We start from the raw sequence: 23,180 nt of genomic DNA, 5'->3' as shown, positions 1-23,180 counted from the left end.
ACCGAAGCTCGTCTTCATAATATTTACGAATTCAGTCCGTACCGCGAAGAAAACACTACACCTCACCATTACGAAAATCAGCTGGTTAACCCTTTGAAGCCGAAGATCGTCTGAATATTATTTATGAATTCAGTCCGTACCGCGAAGAAAACACTACACCTCACCATTACGAAAATCAGCTGGTTAACCCTTTGAAACCGAAGATCGTCTGAATATTATTTATGAATTCAGTCCGTACCGCGAAGAAAACACTACACCTCACCATTACGAAAATCAGCTGGTTAACCCTTTGAAACCGAAGCTCGTCTTCATAATATTTACGAATTCAGTCCGTACCGCGAAGAAAACACTACACCTCACCATTACGAAAATCAGCTGGTTAACCCTTTGAAACCGAAGATCGTCTGAATATTATTTATGAATTCAGTCCGTACCGCGAAGAAAACACTACACCTCACCATTACGAAAATCAGCTGGTTAACCCTTTGAAGCCGAAGCTCGTCTTCATAATATTTACGAATCCAGACCGTACCGCGAAGAAAACACTACACCTCACCATTACGAAAATCAGCTGGTTAACCCTTTGAACCCGAAGATCGTCTGAATATTATTTATGAATTCAGTCCGTACCGCGAAGAAAACACTACACCTCACCATTACGAAAATCAGCTGGTTAACCCTTTGAAGCCGAAGCTCGTCTTCATAATATTTACGAATCCAGACCGTACCGCGAAGAAAACACTACACCTCACCATTACGAAAATCAGCTGGTTAACCCTTTGAACCCGAAGATCGTCTGAATATTATTTATGAATTCAGTCCGTACCGCGAAGAAAACACTACACCTCACCATTACGAAAATCAGCTGGTTAACCCTTTGAAGCCGAAGATCGTCTGAATATTATTTATGAATTCAGTCCGTACCGCGAAGAAAACACTACACCTCACCATTACGAAAATCAGCTGGTTAACCCTTTGAAGCCGAAGCTCGTCTTCATAATATTTACGAATTCAGTCCGTACCGCGAAGAAAACACTACACCTCACCATTACGAAAATCAGCTGGTTAACCCTTTGAAGCCGAAGCTCGTCTTCATAATATTTACGAATTCAGTCCGTACCGCGAAGAAAACACTACACCTCACCATTACGAAAATCAGCTGGTTAACCCTTTGAAGCCGAAGATCGTCTGAATATTATTTATGAATTCAGTCCGTACCGCGAAGAAAACACTACACCTCACCATTACGAAAATCAGCTGGTTAACCCTTTGAAGCCGAAGCTCGTCTTCATAATATTTACGAATTCAGTCCGTACCGCGAAGAAAACACTACACCTCACCATTACGAAAATCAGCTGGTTAACCCTTTGAAGCCGAAGCTCGTCTTCATAATATTTACGAATTCAGTCCGTACCGCGAAGAAAACACTACACCTCACCATTACGAAAATCAGCTAGTTAACCCTTTGAAACCGAAGATCGTCTGAATATTATTTATGAATTCAGTCCGTACCGCGAAGAAAACACTACACCTCACCATTACGAAAATCAGCTGGTTAACCCTTTGAACCCGAAGATCGTCTGAATATTATTTATGAATTCAGTCCGTACCGCGAAGAAAACACTACACCTCACCATTACGAAAATCAACTGGTTAACCCTTTGAAGCCGAAGCTCGTCTTCATAATATTTACGAATTCAGTCCGTACCGCGAAGAAAACACTACACCTCACCATTACGAAAATCAGCTAGTTAACCCTTTGAAACCGAAGATCGTCTGAATATTATTTATGAATTCAGTCCGTACCGCGAAGAAAACACTACACCTCACCATTACGAAAATCAGCTGGTTAACCCTTTGAACCCGAAGATCGTCTGAATATTATTTATGAATTCAGTCCGTACCGCGAAGAAAACACTACACCTCACCATTACGAAAATCAGCTGGTTAACCCTTTGAAGCCGAAGCTCGTCTTCATAATATTTACGAATCCAGACCGTACCGCGAAGAAAACACTTCACTTAACCATTAGAAGTCGAATCAGGCGGTACCACATAACATTTAACAAAAGAACATCCCGGTCAAAGCCTTAAGAGTCGGGATCATCGGACCTAAAAGGGAACGATGGGAGATCGGATAATACAGAAGACTAATGGAAAAGTCCACCATTTGCGTGGAGGAACGGAGGAAACCCACGATAAATTTCCCCATGTATAAGCAGGTCTCGAGAGGAATCTTCCAGCTTTTGAAGAACTTTTGTGTGTCATTGAATACAATTATCTTCACGAAAGAAAGTTATCTATCAGCGATGATAAGACGACAGATTTCAGCTCGGGTAGCAAAGATTTGGGATAGTGATATAATTTAAGGGAAAGTAGAGATAAGGGGGCCCAACATTGCAAAAATGTAACCAACAGACTAATAAATCTGTGTCAATGTCACTGACGAAAGCCTGTGAACCCTCATGAGAGCTGGTAGGAAGTCAAAACGTTTTACCACTGCGCTGACCTGATCTGTAACATTACTCCGGAAGCTGTTGAGGATTTTAGGGAACAACCTGTGAATCTTTGTAAGTGCCTAAGGTGTACAGGTTGTCCCAAAAAATATGTGTACGCACATTCAATTAATGAAATAAAGTCACAATGGCATTTCGTGAATTAGACAATTGTGGCACATTTGACAGGGGTGGCCACGAAAGTTGTTAAGTCTGGCGATCGTACTCAGCTGATTCCTTGCGTCATATCCGTCGGTGGTGAAACGTTTCGTCAAGATCGACCGTGACATCACGATTGATGGGGGGGGGGGGTCCTATTCCTGATCGGAGAACATACGTCTTTGTTCTCGGGAAATCAGCCGCGTCAACTGATTACCGTAATAAACCGACGTTTCGGGAACTCTGTCCCCATCATCAAGGTTGTGATGTGACTGTCGCGACTTCCGAGGGCTACGTGGGTACCTCAAGGTGTACGATATTGGGTCCTAGCCCGTCGGTAGGTGGACTCTTATCTCGGGTTCAAACCAGCCAATAATAATTCGGATCGAAGTTTGAAGTCACTACTATTTAATAATGAAGTTACAGAAAGAAATTATAAGTTTATAAGATGTGTAGTCTAGCGACTTCAACCGAGAGTGATACCACATTAATTTTCCCTGGCCCAAGGGTCCCGGGTTCGGTGCGAAGAACCGCCCTCTCTCAGACCACACAACGCGATCTCCCACACTTGGTCCTAAATGCAACTCTCTGTCTGTAGTAAACAGATCCCAAACACGCCTTTCTGCTCGCGTAGCATAAACACGACTTCTAGCTAAGCAACTATTAGCTTCTCAAGAAATACTCTGCTCCAGAAACTTATTTATTATTTTAGTGTTCTGTCTGACGATAGGTCCATATGAACAGGATCCTTCCATCCTTTTCTCGGACTGGGACCTGTTCATATACGTTCTTGGCAGATGATCCAGAAGTGGTTTGCCATTGCCTTCTTCTGTGTGTGAATGGAGTAATTGTTGGGATGCCACGGAGGAAAACTCCGTGTTGCCTAGACCACGGCCTTGCCCAACACAAGTTATAAATTCGGGCACCGCCGGGAATCGAACCCGAGACCCCAGGATTACAAGGCCAGCGTTCTAACCGCTAGACCACCGTGGCTATAACTTCTGCTTTACCGAAGATAAGTTGTACTACATAATTTGTGATACTTCTTCAGATATTTTGCGCCTAATTGAACGCCAACAGTTTCGTGTATCAGATTGTGTTATCGCTTATCATGTCCGCGTTGCAGATAAACCAGCAAGAACAAATACTCGTAATTTGGCAATTGATACACACGTTAACATTAAACGTCAGATCGTCGGATTCAAAATCTTGTGAGACATCTAAACTGTTCGTGTTTTTGAATCATGTTCTTCCTCAGTAATTCGGGATGGATTCGATGATTATGAATGATAACAGGCAGATATATAGGAGGAAACGTCCTGTCTACTCTAAGGTGGTACTGCCATCTCTTGGAGGAACTGAGGAAGAAAATAACAGTCTGGGAACCGAACCAAGATCCCTCCGCCTGACTGCGGGTCAAATACATTGTCGCTAAAGTAACCTGCTGGCAATTTAATAAAAAAAAACAATGTTTTTTTGAAAGGGCCACTTGTCGGTCACGACCTCGTATTCTTAAAGCAGTCGCGCCATTCTGTTTTGTTGATGTCGAAACATGACATCTGTTGGCATAACTCCGTGTACTAGAAGTGATGAAAGGTACCGCAAGATGGCAGGAACATACAGCTATCGATTACACATTTTAGTATTTTATATCACGCGTCATGTGTATCGACAAATTTTCATTACTCGTGTTTTCAGTTATTATCTTCACTGTGTTAGGCTGATTTTATTCCGTAACTTGGGATTCGTTGTGCCAGTAATTTTTTTTTTTTTTAGTTATTTGATAAGAATTGCACAACCACAATATCCAGTTGCCAGCCTGTATGTAACACTTTATTCGGTGGATCTTCGTGTCTTGGTCGAGCGAGGCTTCGAGCGCGGATGTCCTCACTCTCTGCTCAGTTGAAGGCCGATGGTTACTAGTGGAACCTTGCCACCAAGGTTACTAACGTACGCTTACTTCTCGTGTGGAGGGCAGTCTTTAGACGCCTGCTACTACGGACTTGTTCACGAACAGAACTGATAAGCTACACACACACGCAATTCAATAGATCTCCGTTAAGTTACTTTCTGATGGCTTGAAAGCACGTTTATCGTTTTTTTATGGCTTCGATATCGTTTTTAATAATATGATATTTAATGTTGAATGTTTAATTTTGTGGTGAGAGGGTATAAGACTTGATTTGCTAAATAAAAACATGTAATGTAGCTTTGAGGATATAACAAAAAGAAACGAATCACTTCGAACTGTTTTGCCCAAGACTTTTCTCCATAATAATATAGTTCAGACACTCGCTTATGAGTGCGCAGGTGTCCTCAAACCATTTTGAACTTATTTCAAACACAGATTTAGTGTTTTAAAGCTAATTACCTTACATACTTCATACTCGTAACTAATTTCTGACTTGCGTTACATATTTGGGGGTATAATATTAAAATGAAAATTTGGAAAACAGGGTGGAGAGGTTTTATAGGATTCATCTGGCTTTCAGTGACTATCAGCTTGTCAAGGACTGTGCTCATTTATGTTACATCGCATCTTTTATCAGATTACATTTTATGTCGTGTGAAATCGGTATCAGCCAATATTGGAACCGATGTGGACCCGACAGCTTTGAACCTTTGATGGAACCCTCTGCGGTTTGGACATTTTTTTAGCCGTGTAGCTCGGTCAGTATAGCGACTAGGCTACGAGCTGGATGACCCCCCCCCCCCCCCCCAGGTCGATCCCCGGGATATCATGTCACACCGACTGGCATCCCGGCGGTAAAGTCCAACTTCATCTAATACGTACCGAGGTCAGGAATGAGTGGAGCCATACCTCCAATGCCCATAAGTTTTTACGCTTGGAAACATTCGTCAGGGTCGCCAACTGAATTTCGTTCAGAAAACAAACACGACTCCGGGTTTTTTTTTAGAACGCATCGCTAATTCCTAAGCCCGCCAAAAATCTCCCAAAAGTAATCTTAATGTTTTATCTCGGTCTCACTAGTAGACGTTTTCTACTGTAGATAGCAGCAGCACCTTAGCCACATGTTTAACCTCTCTTAACGTCGAAAATGGGTGTCTTTTGGGTTGTAGCCCTGATGATGGAGGCACCAAGGACCTCTGAAACGACCGTAAACGTCCACCGCCCCGAGAACCTCAAATCCTTCCTCTTAAACATAATTGAGTTTTACTATCCTAACATTAGGTGACCTGTATACGATCACGATGTTTCTCCAGCATTCTACGCCTCTCGCTTCACGTTTTTCGTAGATCCATATGTTTTACTGCTCGCTTTGTGTCCAGACATGCAATTTACGTAAGCACTCATGAAAAGTCACTGAAGAAGTCAGTTCGAATGCCTTGTTTAGCAAGAAATTCCACGATGTCTTTGCGGTTAACTATGGAGCTACATTTAAGGTGTTCCACGCTGACAGAGCTTCATCGGAGGAAGTTCTGATAAGGAACATTTCTTATTCTCATCTGCACGTGGTTTCCACGTGTTATTTGTCAATGTTCAAACTCCGTCAACCCCCCTGAGTTTCGCGTAAGGATAACGCAAGCCATACACGTACAGCGATGGTAGCGCTGTATGCGGAGGAAACGAGAACTTCTCGTCCTACTTACCTACTTTATAACTCGATTCTCGCCCAACAGCCGACCACAGACTTAAGGAAACTTTCTCCATTCCCAGAAATCACGAGGCACAACTGCTTTGTGTAGGATCTGAAAGAAAAAAAAATATTAATAAGGATTTTTAGAAATTTTGCCGTAACACGAAGATACAAAATGATCCTCATTTTCTGTAGGACACACGATACTGTATCTGTGCGTATTTTTTATACAGGAAATGCAATGTATTACACGCTGTGGCGGAAGTAGGGTAGCCAACTTAACATTCAGTTTTCGTTCTTATGACATATTACTTGAAGATTAGGGCTTTTGTCCACAAAACGAGTGTTTGATATTCAAAACTACTCAACGGATTCTGATAAAAACTTCATTTTGAGGGACGAGTTTAATTTTGGCATGTAACCCCTCCTCTACACGAAATTCTAGACTAATTTTATTTTTAAGATAGTGTAGTTGCGTCATATTGTGACTTATTAAATTAAAATTAATTATTTTGTTTTCCGTCAAATCACAATGTATTTAAAATAAGATAATTAAAATATCATTCTGTGTTCCATATCGAATAATCGACATTTCCAATTGTAAATCGATTATTCGATATGGAACACAGAATGATATTTTAATTATCGATTTACAATTTACAATTGGAACATTTCCAATTGTAAATCGATTATTCGATATGGAACACAGAATGATATTTTAATTATCTTATTTTAAATACATTGTGATTTGACGGAAAACAAAATAATTAATTTTAATTTTATTTTTCTAAAAGAAATTAACTCGCCTTAAAAGGTAACATGTTATATACAGTAATAAACCTTTTTCGATGTGGTATGGTATTTAGTTAAATACAAAGGAAAAAATTTACGTTTTTACAATATTAGTATATAAATTTAACACGATGAGTTTGTGCATACGCCATGATGTTATTACAGATTTCAGGAAACGTATAAAGTCGGCGTGGCCCTCAGTGGTATAAGGGTCATATAGAATTTCATAAAAATCGATCAGCTGGTTGGTTGAAAAATTGTCTCGCAGGACAGACGCATTTAAATAACATTAATTAATTTATGTATTATATATTTTAACGTTAGGCGAAGTTCGCTCAAGAGCGATCCACGAAGGCCGGATGTTCCAAAGTCGTTCTCCTCCATTCTGGTCCATTGACTGTTGCATTTTCGTTAAATAACACCCATGAACCTGTTTGACATTAAATGTTGGAGTTGTGCAACAAATAAAGAATTTTCACTTCAGAACTCGAAGCAAACTACGCTCTGGCAGACAATGGAAACTGACGTCGCCCTAGTCCCACGGTTCTTGTAATGTCACGTTAGAAATGGACTTCCGGTTTAGGGGGGGACTGCCCTGAAACAGGTGTTCAGAGGGGTGGCTCACTTAATACGAAGTAGCTATCAGCAAGATCAAATATATTATCGTGTTTGAAACTCAGAAGGCGATCACAAATTGGTACACTGAATATTTTCAATTTTAGACCTTGAGATTTTTTTTATTTTAAAAGCTGTGAAATGTGGTATTTTTTTTATTGGCGGAGTTGGTAACCATGTAAACGGCGTCATACTCGAAGAGACCACAATTCACATTTACAGTCGTAGCTCACAGGGAGATACAGACTTTGTCCTATTTAGAAGTAATAATTACTGTCTTCGGTCCGCTAATCCAACTCTGCAGGCGTTCATTATGTGAAAATTATTTTTTTTAAGAACGTCAGTTCAAGATTTCTGTCTTTGGGTAGTCGCGCCGTAACCGACGTTTCAGAGGTCATACTGCCTCCGTCATCAGAGTATAAAGATTTCTGTCTTCTGGATTGTTGCGCTGTGAAGTCTGGCCGATGTTAACCAACGTTTCAGAGGTCATACTGCCTCCATCATCAGAGTATGAAGGTTTCTGTCTTCTGGGTTGTTGCGCTGTGTAGTCTGGCCGATGTTAACCAACGTTTCAGAGGTCATACTGCCTCCATCATCAGAGTATGAAGATTTCTGTCTTCTGGGTTGTTGCGCTGTGTAGTCTGGTCGATGTCAACCAACGTTTCAGAGGTCATACTGCCTCCGTTATCAGAGTATGAAGATTTCTGTCTTCTGGGTTGTTGCGCTGTGTAGTCTGGTCGATGTCAACCAACGTTTCAGAGGTCATACTGCCTCCATTATCAGAGTATGAAGATTTCTGTCTTCTGGGTTGTTGCGCTGTGAAGTCTGGCCGATGTTAACCAACGTTTCAGAGGTCATACTGCCTCCATCATCAGAGTATGAAGGTTTCTGTCTTCTGGGTTGTTGCGCTGTGTAGTCTGGCCGATGTTAACCAACGTTTCAGAGGTCATACTGCCTCCATCATCAGAGTATGAAGATTTCTGTCTTCTGGGTTGTTGCGCTGTGTAGTCTGGTCGATGTCAACCAACGTTTCAGAGGTCATACTGCCTCCGTTATCAGAGTATGAAGATTTCTGTCTTCTGGGTTGTTGCGCTGTGTAGTCTGGTCGATGTCAACCAACGTTTCAGAGGTCATACTGCCTCCGTTATCAGAGTATGAAGATTTCTGTCTTCTGGGTTGTTGCGCTGTGTAGTCTGGTCGATGTTAATCGACGTTTCAGAGGTCATACTGCCTCCGTCATCAGAGTATGAAGATTTCTGTCTTCTGGGTTGTTGCGCTGTGTAGTCTGGTCGATGTTGATCGACGTTTCAGAGGTCATACTGCCTCCGTTATCAGAGTATGAAGATTTCTGTCTTCTGGGTTGTTGCGCTGTGTAGTCTGGTCGATGTTAACCGACGTTTCAGAGGTCATACTGCCTCCGTCATCAGAGTATGAAGATTTCTGTCTTCTGGGTTGTTGCGCTGTGTAGTCTGGTCGATGTTAACCGACGTTTCAGAGGTCATACTGCCTCCGTCATCAGAGTATGAAGATTTCTGTCTTCTGGGTTGTTGCGCTGTGTAGTCTGGTCGATGTTTACCAACGTTTCAGAGGTCATACTGCCTCCGTCATCAGAGTATGAAGATTTCTGTCTTCTGGGTTGTTGCGCTGTGTAGTCTGGTCGATGTTAACCGACGTTTCAGAGGTCATACTGCCTCTGTCATCAGAGTATGAAGATTTCTGTCTTCTGGGTTGTTGCGCTGTGTAGTCTGGTCGATGTTAACCGACGTTTCAGAGGTCATACTGCCTCCGTCATCAGAGTATGAAGATTTCTGTCTTCTGGGTTGTTGCGCTGTGTAGTCTGGTCGATGTTAACCGACGTTTCAGAGGTCATACTGCCTCCGTCATCAGAGTATGAAGATTTCTGTCTTCTGGGTTGTTGCGCTGTGTAGTCTGGTCGATGTTAACCGACGTTTCAGAGGTCATACTGCCTCCGTCATCAGAGTATGAAGATTTCTGTCTTCTGGGTTGTTGCGCTGTGTAGTCTGGTCGATGTTAACCGACGTTTCAGAGGTCATACTGCCTCCGTCATCAGAGTATGAAGATTTCTGTCTTCTGGGTTGTTGCGCTGTGTAGTCTGGTCGATGTTAACCGACGTTTCAGAGGTCATACTGCCTCTGTCATCAGAGTATGAAGATTTCTGTCTTCTGGGTTGTTGCGCTGTGTAGTCTGGTCGATGTTAACCGACGTTTCAGAGGTCATACTGCCTCCGTCATCAGAGTATGAAGATTTCTGTCTTCTGGGTTGTTGCGCTGTGTAGTCTGGTCGATGTTAACCGACGTTTCAGAGGTCATACTGCCTCCGTCATCAGAGTATGAAGATTTCTGTCTTCTGGGTTGTTGCGCTGTGTAGTCTGGTCGATGTTAACCGACGTTTCAGAGGTCATACTGCCTCCGTCATCAGAGTATGAAGATTTCTGTCTTCTGGGTTGTTGCGCTGTGTAGTCTGGTCGATGTTAACCGACGTTTCAGAGGTCATACTGCCTCCGTCATCAGAGTATGAAGATTTCTGTCTTCTGGGTTGTTGCGCTGTGTAGTCTGGTCGATGTTAACCAACGTTTCAGAGGTCATACTGCCTCCGTCATCAGAGTATGAAGATTTCTGTCTTCTGGGTTGTTGCGCTGTGTAGTCTGGTCGATGTTAACCGACGTTTCAGAGGTCATACTGCCTCCGTCATCAGAGTATGAAGATTTCTGTCTTCTGGGTTGTTGCGCTGTGTAGTCTGGTCGATGTTAACCAACGTTTCAGAGGTCATACTGCCTCCGTCATCAGAGTATGAAGATTTCTGTCTTCTGGGTTGTTGCGCTGTGTAGTCTGGTCGATGTTAACCGACGTTTCAGAGGTCATACTGCCTCCGTCATCAGAGTATGAAGATTTCTGTCTTCTGGGTTGTTGCGCTGTGTAGTCTGGTCGATGTTAACCGACGTTTCAGAGGTCATACTGCCTCCGTCATCAGAGTATGAAGATTTCTGTCTTCTGGGTTGTTGCGCTGTGTAGTCTGGTCGATGTTAACCGACGTTTCAGAGGTCATACTGCCTCTGTCATCAGAGTATGAAGATTTCTGTCTTCTGGGTTGTTGCGCTGTGTAGTCTGGTCGATGTTAACCGACGTTTCAGAGGTCATACTGCCTCCGTCATCAGAGTATGAAGATTTCTGTCTTCTGGGTTGTTGCGCTGTGTAGTCTGGTCGATGTTTACCAACGTTTCAGAGGTCATACTGCCTCCGTCATCAGAGTATGAAGATTTCTGTCTTCTGGGTTGTTGCGCTGTGTAGTCTGGTCGATGTTAACCGACGTTTCAGAGGTCATACTGCCTCTGTCATCAGAGTATGAAGATTTCTGTCTTCTGGGTTGTTGCGCTGTGTAGTCTGGTCGATGTTAACCGACGTTTCAGAGGTCATACTGCCTCCGTCATCAGAGTATGAAGATTTCTGTCTTCTGGGTTGTTGCGCTGTGTAGTCTGGTCGATGTTAACCGACGTTTCAGAGGTCATACTGCCTCCGTCATCAGAGTATGAAGATTTCTGTCTTCTGGGTTGTTGCGCTGTGTAGTCTGGTCGATGTTAACCGACGTTTCAGAGGTCATACTGCCTCCGTCATCAGAGTATGAAGATTTCTGTCTTCTGGGTTGTTGCGCTGTGTAGTCTGGTCGATGTTAACCGACGTTTCAGAGGTCATACTGCCTCCGTCATCAGAGTATGAAGATTTCTGTCTTCTGGGTTGTTGCGCTGTGTAGTCTGGTCGATGTTAACCGACGTTTCAGAGGTCATACTGCCTCTGTCATCAGAGTATGAAGATTTCTGTCTTCTGGGTTGTTGCGCTGTGTAGTCTGGTCGATGTTAACCGACGTTTCAGAGGTCATACTGCCTCCGTCATCAGAGTATGAAGATTTCTGTCTTCTGGGTTGTTGCGCTGTGTAGTCTGGTCGATGTTAACCGACGTTTCAGAGGTCATACTGCCTCTGTCATCAGAGTATGAAGATTTCTGTCTTCTGGGTTGTTGCGCTGTGTAGTCTGGTCGATGTTAACCGACGTTTCAGAGGTCATACTGCCTCCGTCATCAGAGTATGAAGATTTCTGTCTTCTGGGTTGTTGCGCTGTGTAGTCTGGTCGATGTTTACCAACGTTTCAGAGGTCATACTGCCTCCGTTATCAGAGTATGAAGATTTCTGTCTTCTGGGTTATTGCGCTGTGGAGTCTGGTAGATGTTAACCAACGTTTCAGAGGTCATACTGCCTCCGTCATCAGAGTATGAAGATTTCTGTCTTCTGGGTTGTTGCGCTGTGTAGTCTGGTCGATTTTTACCAACGTTTCAGAGGTTATACTGCCTCCATCATCAGAGTATGAAGATTTCTGTCTTCTGGGTTCTTGCTCTGTGTAGTATGGTCGATGTTTACCAACGTTTCGGAGGTCATACTGCCTCCGTCATCAGGGCGATGATGATTCTAAAACGAACCAGCCACTGCAGAAAACGTTGAAATAGTAACGGTTTTGATGACATGTAGTTTTTTATATAAAATTAATGACGTAGTTATTTTGACTGGACAAAGTGTACTGTGTTCCCGTATTAATGTAATTTACTGGCACGTGAAATGTTTTATTTTTCAGACGATGATACAGAATACTCTCGTTTCGTTTGCCTTGGGTATCTTTATCAATTCAAAGCTAGGATGACTCAATTACATGACCGACTGAACCTTGTGATGACTCAGGTTGGAAATACTGGTATGTATGCGTGCTTAGGCTCAACTGAATACAGATATATTCAGATGCACATCAGCTTCAATGAAATTAAAGTTGATAAAGCCTCTCAACTGTTTCTAGAGGGACCGTAGAATGGGCCAAACAGGATAATTGTGATTTATCTGTACAATTACGGCATATGCATTCGGGGGTTGTGGGCATTATGGGTTTCCAGAATGCCCACTGAAGAATTGAAACGGAATTGAAGGTACGAATTCGAACAGTTCGTCCTGAAGAGGTTTTCCTCGCGACACGAAAGCTTTGGTTTCACTGTCTTGGACCACCATACATTTGACCTCAGACTTCGATGCCTTCCCAAAACTAAAGGAACGTCTGAGAGGACATCAATTCGTGTCCGACGTCGAAGTCAGGACCTCACGTCAACAAGACACACAATTCTGTTACGACGAAAGTACTTAAACGTTGTGTGGACCACTGAGGCGATTATGTTAAGAAGTATTTGTGATAAATTATCGAATAATTTTTTAAAAAAATACAGTTTTTATTTCATTGAAGCGTGTATTTATTTGTGTTATTTGGGGGTGGGGTGGGGGGGGTTGAAGTGTTACAGACGATTCGTGATTATACAGGTCATCAGTATTGATAGGTTAGTGAAACCTTCGACTTACGATGGGCTCAACATGAAGCTAGATCTTAGATGGAGCTGACCAGTGGCAGTCTTACGTGTCAGTGTGCTTGATTGAACTCGATGGTTTTACTCGCAGAGTGAATAAAATTTAATTTAATGTGGAAACTGAGCTACAGGAATAAATCTGAACCACACACTTTGACTCATCATGGAGCCTAAAAAGGTCATTCAGATTTCCTACAAGACAGTCGAAAGGTGTGGGTTAATGAAGATTCTCTGCTCCTTCAGTTAGGTTAGGTCACCATGAAGATCTAATTACATTGAGCTATTAGTGAGAGTTCTCACTTAACCCTTTGAAGCCGAAGCTCGTCTTCATAATATTTACGAATCCAGACCGTACCGCGAAGAAAACACTTCACTTAACCATTAGAAGTCGAATCAGGCGGTACCACATAAGATTTAACAAAAGAACATCCCGGTCAAAGCCTTAAGATGCTTGAGGATGCGAACTGGATTCAGCTGGCTCACGGTGGAGTCCAGTCGCTGGCTATTTTGAACATTGCAGTGCATTAAAAGTTGAGAATAACTTGGTCAACCGAGGAAGATCGTCTTCTCTTTACATTTTACACTGGAGTTAATAAAAGGAAAACTTTGGACGACAGCTGTAGCACCAAAATGGCGAATGCTGTGATTTTCACTTGTTAATCTTCCCCATTTTTTTAATTATTCTGTAAAATACTGTTTATTCGACGTCGGACAAAGAAAGATTTCCAGGGATGCTTCCAGGCTTGGCAGCGGCGCTGGGATCGTTGTGTTCACTCCCAGGGGAACTACTTCGAGGGTGATGGATGAATTTAATACCTGAGATAAGTGTACGGGTTTTTATACGCGCAGTCTGGAAACCTTCCGATCGCACCTCGTAAGATCGCGCCAATTACGTGTGTGTAACAATGCCATCGTGAATGTCGAGTAGGTGTGGCAGGGGCTGTTTTTATGTATCCCTGGATAGCTCCTGGGTTCGAATCCCAATGAAGATACTTTCTGTAGAACTGAATCTGAAAATTACCAGCGCCAAGGCCAGATGAGATTGTGGAAACGAAGGCCACGACTCCGATAAATCTGCCCTGGGCACGATGGAGGAATTTGTTCTGTCGAATGTGGTGGTTTCATGAGTTTTGGTCGCACTTTTTAACTGAGCTAATGTTCTTTAAAATTTTGCTGTACCGCGTGTGATGTACATCTATTTTATCTATCTTTATCTGTTCTGTTGGTAGATAACAATATAAGACATGATAAAGGTTGCACACATCTTCCCAATTCTGTCAGTGTGTTTGACTTCGCTAAGAAAAACAGAGGAGTTTGCTCCATGCAACCTGGAAGTAATTTATCAAAAACTGACAAGTAATTTCCTCTCTCTCTCCCTGTAGAAATGTGTAATGAATATTCATTATCAATATAGTAAGTTTATAGATGATTATTTCCATGTTTCAGAGCCCTGCCATGATGGGGCTCCAAGTTACTGCAAGCAAACGTAAACTCGAGGACGACGGTAAAGGACAGCAGGTTCTGCAGCCGGCCAAAGTTGGCCGCACTGGAGAGACCGTACGGGAAGCCGCGGTGGATGCGGCCCCAACGCCCGACCTGGACGTCTGGAGGGTGGACAGCACCAGCTCCGTCCTGGCATCCACTCTGCTGGGAAATTCTTCTGAGGCCGATCTCATCGAGGACGAAGACGACGACGAGGACGAAGATGACGATGATGATGAAGAAGAAGATGAAGATGATGATGAGGATAAAGGAGGAAAGTACTTGCCTGCAGGACGAGGTTATCATTGTGTTCGCTATAGTGGTGACAGTACAGAAGTGGGATCGGGGTGTTACTCTCATGCAGTAGAACTTAAGCCGATGGGTTATTATGGAACAACTGAAGATCAAGGAGGATATTCTTCTGGTAGTAGTTCGCCAGGACAGTACGGCTCCAGGCAGCAGCACTATCAGTCGCGGAGCGTCTCGCAGTATTGGGGACCGCAGGGTGCCAGCGAGTACTACGGCCAAGACCCAAGTTCCCAGCAGACAATTCGTTGCGACGAGAATGGAAAGTCATACCTGGACCTTGGTAGTTCAAGTGCGAGGTATGTGAGTGGTGCTAATAGTAGTAGGAGTAGTAACGCAAGCAGTGCGAGTGGTCGTCACAGCGTAGCGTCAAACTCAAAGTGCTGCGATGGCAGTCGGACTAACTGGTGTAACCAGGGACCGAACACGGCGTGCTATAGGCAGAGGCGACTCGCGGTCCTCAACATCTCCATGTGCAAGCTGGGTAGGTACAGACAGTTTCCTGACCCCAGCCTCCACCGATCTGTGCTCATCTGCAACACGCTGAGGTACATCGAACGTGAGATGGAGCAGGAAGGATTCTTCTTCAACAACGCCACAGGCACGGTTCAGGCACCCGTGCCACCACCGCCCTCCCCAACACCTCATCCAGCAGTGGATCCAGACCCCAGCTACCATCATCCTCAGTTCCCTGAAGTGCCTGCTGCCAACATGAACTATTCTGCACCCAATGCAGCGTACCGTTCTCTGAATCCCTGCCCTGAAATTGTCCCTCAGTACGAGCAGAACTTGAGGGAGCTTTCGACGTCAGGACGGGCAACTCCGTTTCCCAGCCCCGTTCATCCGAGCTATGAAACTGATTCTGGAGTAGGGGATGAAGAGTCAGGACGAGGCATTAACTGGGGTTCTGTCCTTAGCCTGTCGAGTCAGTCAGACCTTGACCCTCTCAACAACAACGAGTTGTATCCTTCATCCCCTTCGCAATCCTCGTCGTCGTCGTCATCCTCATTGCCGGGGCTAGGTCCGAATGATTATTCTGGCTCTCTTGGACTACTGGGGGACATGGACCTAGGTCATGAGTTTGATGACTTCCTTCCAAGTTGGAAATTGACGCCGCTGAGTGCCGACGACATCCTCAAGTCCGTCCCTTCCTCCGAGTTTTCAGGACGGCAAGGCGAAGGAGAGCTTGACAGCATCATGCATGTGCTGGTTGGAACGTAATGAGAAAGTTCAGGACAGGCGGCGAGGACTTCACATGTTGCCTGTCTTGACTTCTCTCGTCAGTGACGGTCGCGTGCGATCTGTCCAAGAAGACGTTGGCCACCGACATCATCGAGGTTACCGGTTGGTTGTTTTGCTTATTGATCTTAATGTGCTCAGGTTGTGAAGGGCTGTCTGAAGGCGGAGAACGCGCGCGAATCTTAAATCCGACTTGACAGTCCGTGGTCCTTCGTAGAAGAGTCGAACTGAAAGTTATTACTTAGTCCGAGACCATATGGTGGATATTTTAAATATTGTATGAAACTTGTTCTTCGCAAAAATAATGCTGCAGTGATTGCTTTGCACGAGCAGGACATGGTGTCATTGAAAGGAGCCACAGGAATTGCAATTTAGACGTAGTATTTTTTTAATTAGTATTGGGATGTACTAATGGTTCATTGCTGTTATTTTGGATTCTTAGTAGGCCTACAAGAAATTCTAGCATGCTGCTGCACATTTACTTCAACGTAGTAACTAGTTCTCAAAACATCACATCCATCGTAAGATTCGAGGTTTTCACGGCGGTGAGTATGAAGATTTATGTCTTCTGGGCTGTTGCGCCGTGTAGTCTGGTCGATGTTAACCAACGTTTCATCGCCCTGATGACGGAGGCAGTATGACCTCCGAAACGCTGGTAAACATCGACCAGACTACACGGCGCAACAGCCCAGAAGGCAGAAATCTTCATCGTATCCATAGTCAGGTCCATATTTCATTGCTGAATCAAAGTCAGTTGCATTCACATGTTCTCTAAAGTTTTCAGTGCGTCGTACTGCTCAAATCATTGCTAAGCATGCTCAATGACTTTATTATTATTATTTTATAATATTATTACTGAATTTTTAAGGGCTTGAAATAAAGTTGTCCTACGTTGCCATGGATATTTTTAAGCGACTGTTGCCATATATGATTTTGATCTTATAATAATTGCAGTCATTACATTCTTTCCCCTTGCTGTATAATTACATCAGCAATTTTTAAAAAAATCAAAGGATATATTTTTGACGATACATAAGGTGCACCAAGAGATTTCACTGTTGATTTCTGGTATTGTTCAAGTGATGTCTTCTTGAAAGTGCGCAGAATGGCAACTTTACCAAGTGCTCATGTAGTTGTTGCTAGTGTGTACAAGGGTTTTATTCCTTGCCGTGAAGTAGGCCTTGAGCCCACTGCGAGTGGCGTTGTGAAACCCCAAGTGACAAATCGTGTCCATTTGTACATAACTCGTTGAACATTTCATACTGTTCAGGACATACAACTTTCCTTTTTCTGGAGTGTTCATCTGTGTAATCATTTTGGTCCAGTATGTAGACGTGCCATAAATTTATAGTCGCACGTACCGGTCGCAGTTTTGTACTTGTATTTAATTCTTAACTAAGAAGTTAAATTAGTCCTTCGTAAATGACAGCATTTTCCCAGAACATGAAAAAAAGTATTTATTATATATTGTGGCATCTTCACGTACAAATTAATCTATTACGACGTGCTAAAAGTATACTAAGCACATTAGGAATAATATATATTATTATTTACTGAGTTCAAAGCAATTCTGATGTAGATCAGACCAATTTTAAGTCGCACAGAAGTGGGTATCAGTTACTGTTATTTGGCCGAGCACGGAGTGACTTTTTCCTTCGTAGGGCTAGCAATTTAAGATTGACATCTTCTGGGATGTTGCACCGTGTAGGAATTTACTGACATCTCAGAGGTGCTTGCTGCCTCCATAATCAGGGTGATACAGCAAGCACCTCTGAAACATTGGTAAAGTTCTACCAGACTACATTGCACAATATTCCAGAAGACTGGCATCTTTATGTTTATTGCCATGAGAACCTGCAATCTCGCCATGTAAATGATTGTTTTCATCAGTATTTGGGGACGTGAGGGAAGAATTCAAGGATGCGCAGTTTGTCGACTTCCGTCGCTTGGCAACGAATCTTTAAGTCGTGAAGAGGCCACGTGCTTCCTTCAGATTAATTTATTTTTTTTGTAAACTGACTACTGATGTGTTTGAATTTTTTTTTCAAATGAGGGAAAATTCATACTTGTGTGAAAATATTACATCCGATGAACGTCTCTTGGCGCAGTAATATGATGAAACTAATGGTTACAATTTCGACACGGCTTGCCACCACCAAGTTTTCTCAAAATAACACAAATTTACATTCTCTTCCTGCTGTACTCCAGAATAATAATGGAAACATATTTTCAGAATTGTATATTTAAGTGCTTTTTCACTGAAATAGGTAAATGTCATGATCTCAACGTATGACTTATATTTTTTAATTGAAATAGGTTGGTTACCTCTTTCCTGACACCAGAATGAGATTCATTACGTTTAACAATATTGCAAATAGTGGATTACGACATTCGACGTATCTGTAATGTTTTAATTATCCGACTAAATTTATCGGTATGCAGTACATAAATAATATCTCTGAATAACCTCGGCGTTTCAGTCGTAACAGATCAATTCTACCACAATACTGTGATGAAGGAACACCTGGAGTGTTATATATTTTTCAAAGAAATGACGAGTTATTTGTGATTTCTTTGTTTTCCCATAGCTTCTTCATTAACGTGATTAAGAATAGGCTACGAGATGGCAGTCAGTGAAGCTGGTTGATAACGTGGAGGAAGGCATCTGTTATGAGATCGTAAACTTCTCGGGGAAGGTACGAGATTCTTGTAGGCTTAAATTTAAATTGTTCTAAACAGTATGAAATCTTCGCCACCTGAAGGTTCAACAGAGAAGGTATGGGATTCTTACAGTCTTGAATCTAAAGTGAAAACAAGAAGTTTTGTTTAGAACTCTGCGTGGATGCGTGTGTGCGCACGCATGACAGAGATGTAATCAGCCTAATTACACATGTTTAGGCAGACGTCCCAGCCCGTTCGTCTATCTGCTGAGCCTTCAGTGTATATAATACTCGCTGTGAAGTGAGTAGGTGTAAAGTAGGTATTTTGTAAAATAAACAAGAGGTATTCCTTTATATTATGGTTTTGATAGCCACAAGGACATTACTTAAAATTGATACTCTGTCCCCTGGATCTCCCACTGTAAATAACATATATGAAGGGATTGTATAATGTACATAGTAAGAAAAAATCATATATATCTATATAAATATATTTTGAAATCATTCAGGAGGAAGCTTCCCAATAAATATAATAATTATATAACAATATTAATATTTTGATTATCATACAAAGTCTAGTCCGATAATGTTCCACTGAGGGTGGCCATTGTGGTTGATTCAGGAAACTTACGTTGTCATCAATGCTACAAGTGTCCTTTTGGCTGTCACTTAATGAATCATAGAGTATTAAATATTATATATTATAATTAAAAAATGTCACAATTTTACAAGTAGCTGATCTGTGTAGCTCAGGATACCATTATGAATGTTTCACGATGTGTCGGCCACAAGCTGTGCTTCACTGCAGACCAGTCTGCTTCTCCAGCAAAATAGAAAATTAATCGCCACACAGGTAGTCGAGCGGGCACATATGATACAGTATGAAATATCTTCGTGGGACTTGGAGTAATCATTTACAAATAGCTTAATTTTTATGTGATCTCAAACCTTGTTCCATTTTTACATTCAGGCAAAGAAAAGAAGAGACAGATTACGTGTCGAAACATTATGATCCTGTCTCTTAAGCGGCCCATCCACATACGAGTCTTTCTCGGCGAGCTCGACTCGTGAGCCGGGCTCGGATATATTTCACCACGCACGCGTGGCAGACTCGGCTCGTGACACCCCACCCACAGACGAGTCTGGCTCGATGGAACCCAAGCCGAGTCGGACTCATACGTGGACGGGCCGCTTTAAACTAAGCTCTGAGATGGCCAAAGTAATTGGTTGTGATATTCACTGGAGAAAAGACATGGTCAATGCAGCATTGCCAGTGACCTCTGCTGGACAATTTGAAAATTATTGTGCTGTGATATTATGTACAATTCTGTTACATCTAACACATTGGCTGCTAATGTTAGTTAATATGTAAAAAAAAAATAAAACTCTGTAACCGTATAAGAGTAAGTGATGAGAATGCAATGAGTATAGTCCACATCCAACTCAAATTGTTAACAATATTTCAGATGAACGAAAACTCTCGGATTATAATTGCTGTCAGTGCTTAATTGGTTCGTTATCTTCCAAACTGTCATCTGTACTTCACAGCTGTTGTGAAAAATCTGGTCTTGCGCGAATGAAATGCCATTTATCATTGATGTACGCGGTAGGCCGTATTCTAAATGGTACGAAGTTAAACAACATAACATGCTACCAGTTTTATTTGATCAGTATTGCTTCAAGGTGTTGACGAGTCTTAAAAATTCATCAAACCATTAAACTATTATCCCTGTAAATCTGTCAGAAATGAAATTGGACAGATTTCATTGGCTGCCATTTTGCAGATTTAACAAATAAAATGAAGTTGCGTGATTGATGAAGGAATGGAACCCTGTGTTACAATGTTGTACATCATCAAACATCTACAGTACTTTTTGCTATACATGTGATGTCTAGGCAAATCTAGTAATTACTATTTCCTATGTGTGAAATTCGTGACCAAACTGCGTTTGATATTTTTTTCAATTGCAATTTGGTCATGCTGATGCCACACCTGACCAGATTCAAATTATGGAACAATAATGTACAATCATTAGTGCTAATGTATGGGGAAAAAATTGTTATTTTCATGTCCTTTTTATATTGAAAAGCTAAAAATGAACTGGTTAAAGTTGATCGATTTTTATATCGTGACCAATCTTGTTGAGGCTGCTTGAAAAATCGTATAGAAATAAATAATAAATTAAAAGTTTTTAGCTGTTTTTTTGAAGCATTAAAATCTGATGATTTGCCGAAGTACAACTGTGTCATACACGTGGACGAACACCAAATGTTTTAGAAGCACGGAGTAATTCTTCAGCCTCAACGGAAATGTCACATAAGCTGCCCTGGCCTATCTGTTTGTTGTGTTTCTGAATACCCTTTCTATTAATGGTATCCTGGTTAAGGGCCATCCTGTTCTTGAAATTAACTTTTTGAAATTCATGTTGGCAATCTTTACATGTCAGGGATGCAAACAACGAGCACTTACATTTTCTTATTTTATCATGTGACATCAACCAGTTATGATAAAATTTAAATTTGCATTTCTTACACTCTTGAGTTTGTAAGCGGTTACGAGATGGCGGCCCTTCGTGGCATGTGGGAAACGTGCGCACGCCTCGTCATAGCTTCCATTTTACTTATTAATATATGCACGCGTGTAGTTTGTGCTCAGATAAGAGAGACTGGACATTAGTTAAAAATAAATAACTTTTTTAAAACTTTTGCATTGTGAATTATTGCAGTTTTTTTAAGGGCCCATAAATCCAAACATTTAGTTTGCATTCCTGATTTGTCATTTAATTAATTCACGGTTAAATATTTTCTAGAATAGAACTGCTGGTGCTTTCAGCTAAAATTTGATCCGAAATTATATAAATCTGATCTTTTTTCCAACTCAAGTGTAGATTCCAATGACAGGATGTGAAAGAAACAATGGCATTAATGTACAAAAACGTTTGTATATTTTCAAAGCCAAAGATATTTTATTGGATTAGGGAGAGCGGCAACTAACGTAAATGATACTGTGCTTTATAATAATAATAATTAATAGTTTATATTGAACTAGGTAGATGTATTTATTCAAACACTGTGAATAGATACATATTACGTCCTTGTACAGAACCAGAAACAAAAGCAATGAGCAATAAACAATGGTTTCCAAAATAATAAGGTATACTTTTTTTATAACTTTCCATCCTCCTTTCCTTCATAATATTCTGCTTAATTTGTTTTGTTTTTTTAAATTAATATTAGGTATAGGAAATTTTGAGTCTTATCTGGTAACTAAGGAATAACTAAAAGAATTGGGATTGATCGACTTCTACATTATCTTCTTGTATCTAATCAGTAGGTTGGTTTGTTTGTTTGTTTTTTCTTTCTCTTTTCTGCACACAACATAAACAAGAACATTGAGAACTAAACAATATTCTGCATTTGTCAGATAATGGAGGATAAAATGGACAGTACTTCGCCATATGTAGACTTCAAGAACGGCAATGAACTCGGGAGAGAAGTATCGTATAATTTTTTTTTCCCCACTGAATTTAGTATACCCGTGAAAATGTTAAGTTAAATAATTAATATGGTTAAGTGACTCCAAATTCAAGTGGCTTGAAACAAGGAGATGCTTTATTGCCTTTTCTTGGAAATCGAGGGACTGTACCTAAATGGGCATTTTGCCCTCTGAAGTTAATATGAGTAAAAACAAAACAGGAACATGGACGCTCCAGAAGTAAACACTTTAAACACATGTTCATGTATTGCCACCAAACAATGGACGAGATAATATGAAAATAACTTAACGATTCCTTAAAAGATGTATCAATGCTCAAAACTTGTTTAACAGTAAAAAAGTAAAATTAGAGTTACGACAGAATTGAGAGAGAGTTTTGGGAATGTTTACTGTTCAGTTCAGACTTTTATCATCCCATTTACTTAAAATTTAAAGATTAAAATGTTGTTTTGTGTGTACAAGAAGCTTTGAAGTTCGGTCTTCCACGTTAGGGGACGGACACAGACCAAAGGTGATCAAGAACAGTTTGCTGAGTGAAATATTTGGACCTACGAAGGAGAAAATAGCAGCACGCTGAATTAAATTTCATAAGCCACATAATTTGTAGGCTTCGCTAAATATTAGGTCGATGAAATGAAAGAGCGGCACGGGTGGGACTAGTAGCATTGGCGAGAGATGAGAATTGGTCAGATTTTTGGTTAGAAAAAGGGGAAAAGATATAACTTGTTAGATTTTTGGCAGAGGAGAGAATTATTTAAAAATGAATTTTGAACAAACATGATATGAACTGGATTCATCCGGCACAGCACAGGGGCTAGTGGTGGGCTCTTGTGAACATTGTATGAAGGTCGAAAAAGGGTAACTGGGTGACCACTGTGTTCTCAAAAAGGACTTTACTTAATGCAGTTATGTTTAAATGCTTTCATCTAC

The 23,180-nt window shown here is 41.5% G+C and overlaps 1 protein-coding gene across 2 annotated transcripts in view; it reads left to right on the top strand.

The window, feature by feature from the left end:
- The window catches only part of tara (SERTA domain-containing protein 2 taranis), a 52,262-nt gene extending 30,355 nt beyond the window's left edge, over nt 1-21,907 (top strand). Inside the window, exons 1-2 of one of the 2 annotated variants that reach the window (XM_087348787.1) lie at nt 12,057-12,415; nt 14,514-21,907. In XM_087348787.1, the coding sequence (XP_087204913.1) occupies nt 14,523-16,076 (1,554 nt within the window). In that variant the 5' untranslated portion in view covers nt 12,057-12,415; nt 14,514-14,522 and the 3' untranslated portion in view covers nt 16,077-21,907. Of the gene's footprint in view, nt 1-12,056; nt 12,416-14,513 lie in introns of those variants that run through there. The other variant, XM_022061640.2, reaches the window with a different exon arrangement.
- Nucleotides 21,908-23,180: the final 1,273 nt, after the last annotated feature.

This window comes from Zootermopsis nevadensis, unplaced genomic scaffold (assembly GCF_977971745.1).
Source record: "Zootermopsis nevadensis isolate Lab colony 2312 unplaced genomic scaffold, Znev_1.0 Znev_ptg000013l, whole genome shotgun sequence".
Classification (NCBI taxonomy): Eukaryota; Metazoa; Arthropoda; class Insecta; order Blattodea; family Termopsidae; genus Zootermopsis; species Zootermopsis nevadensis.
Note: the sequence above shows the minus strand (reverse complement) of the source record. Positions and strands in the feature narration are given on the sequence as shown.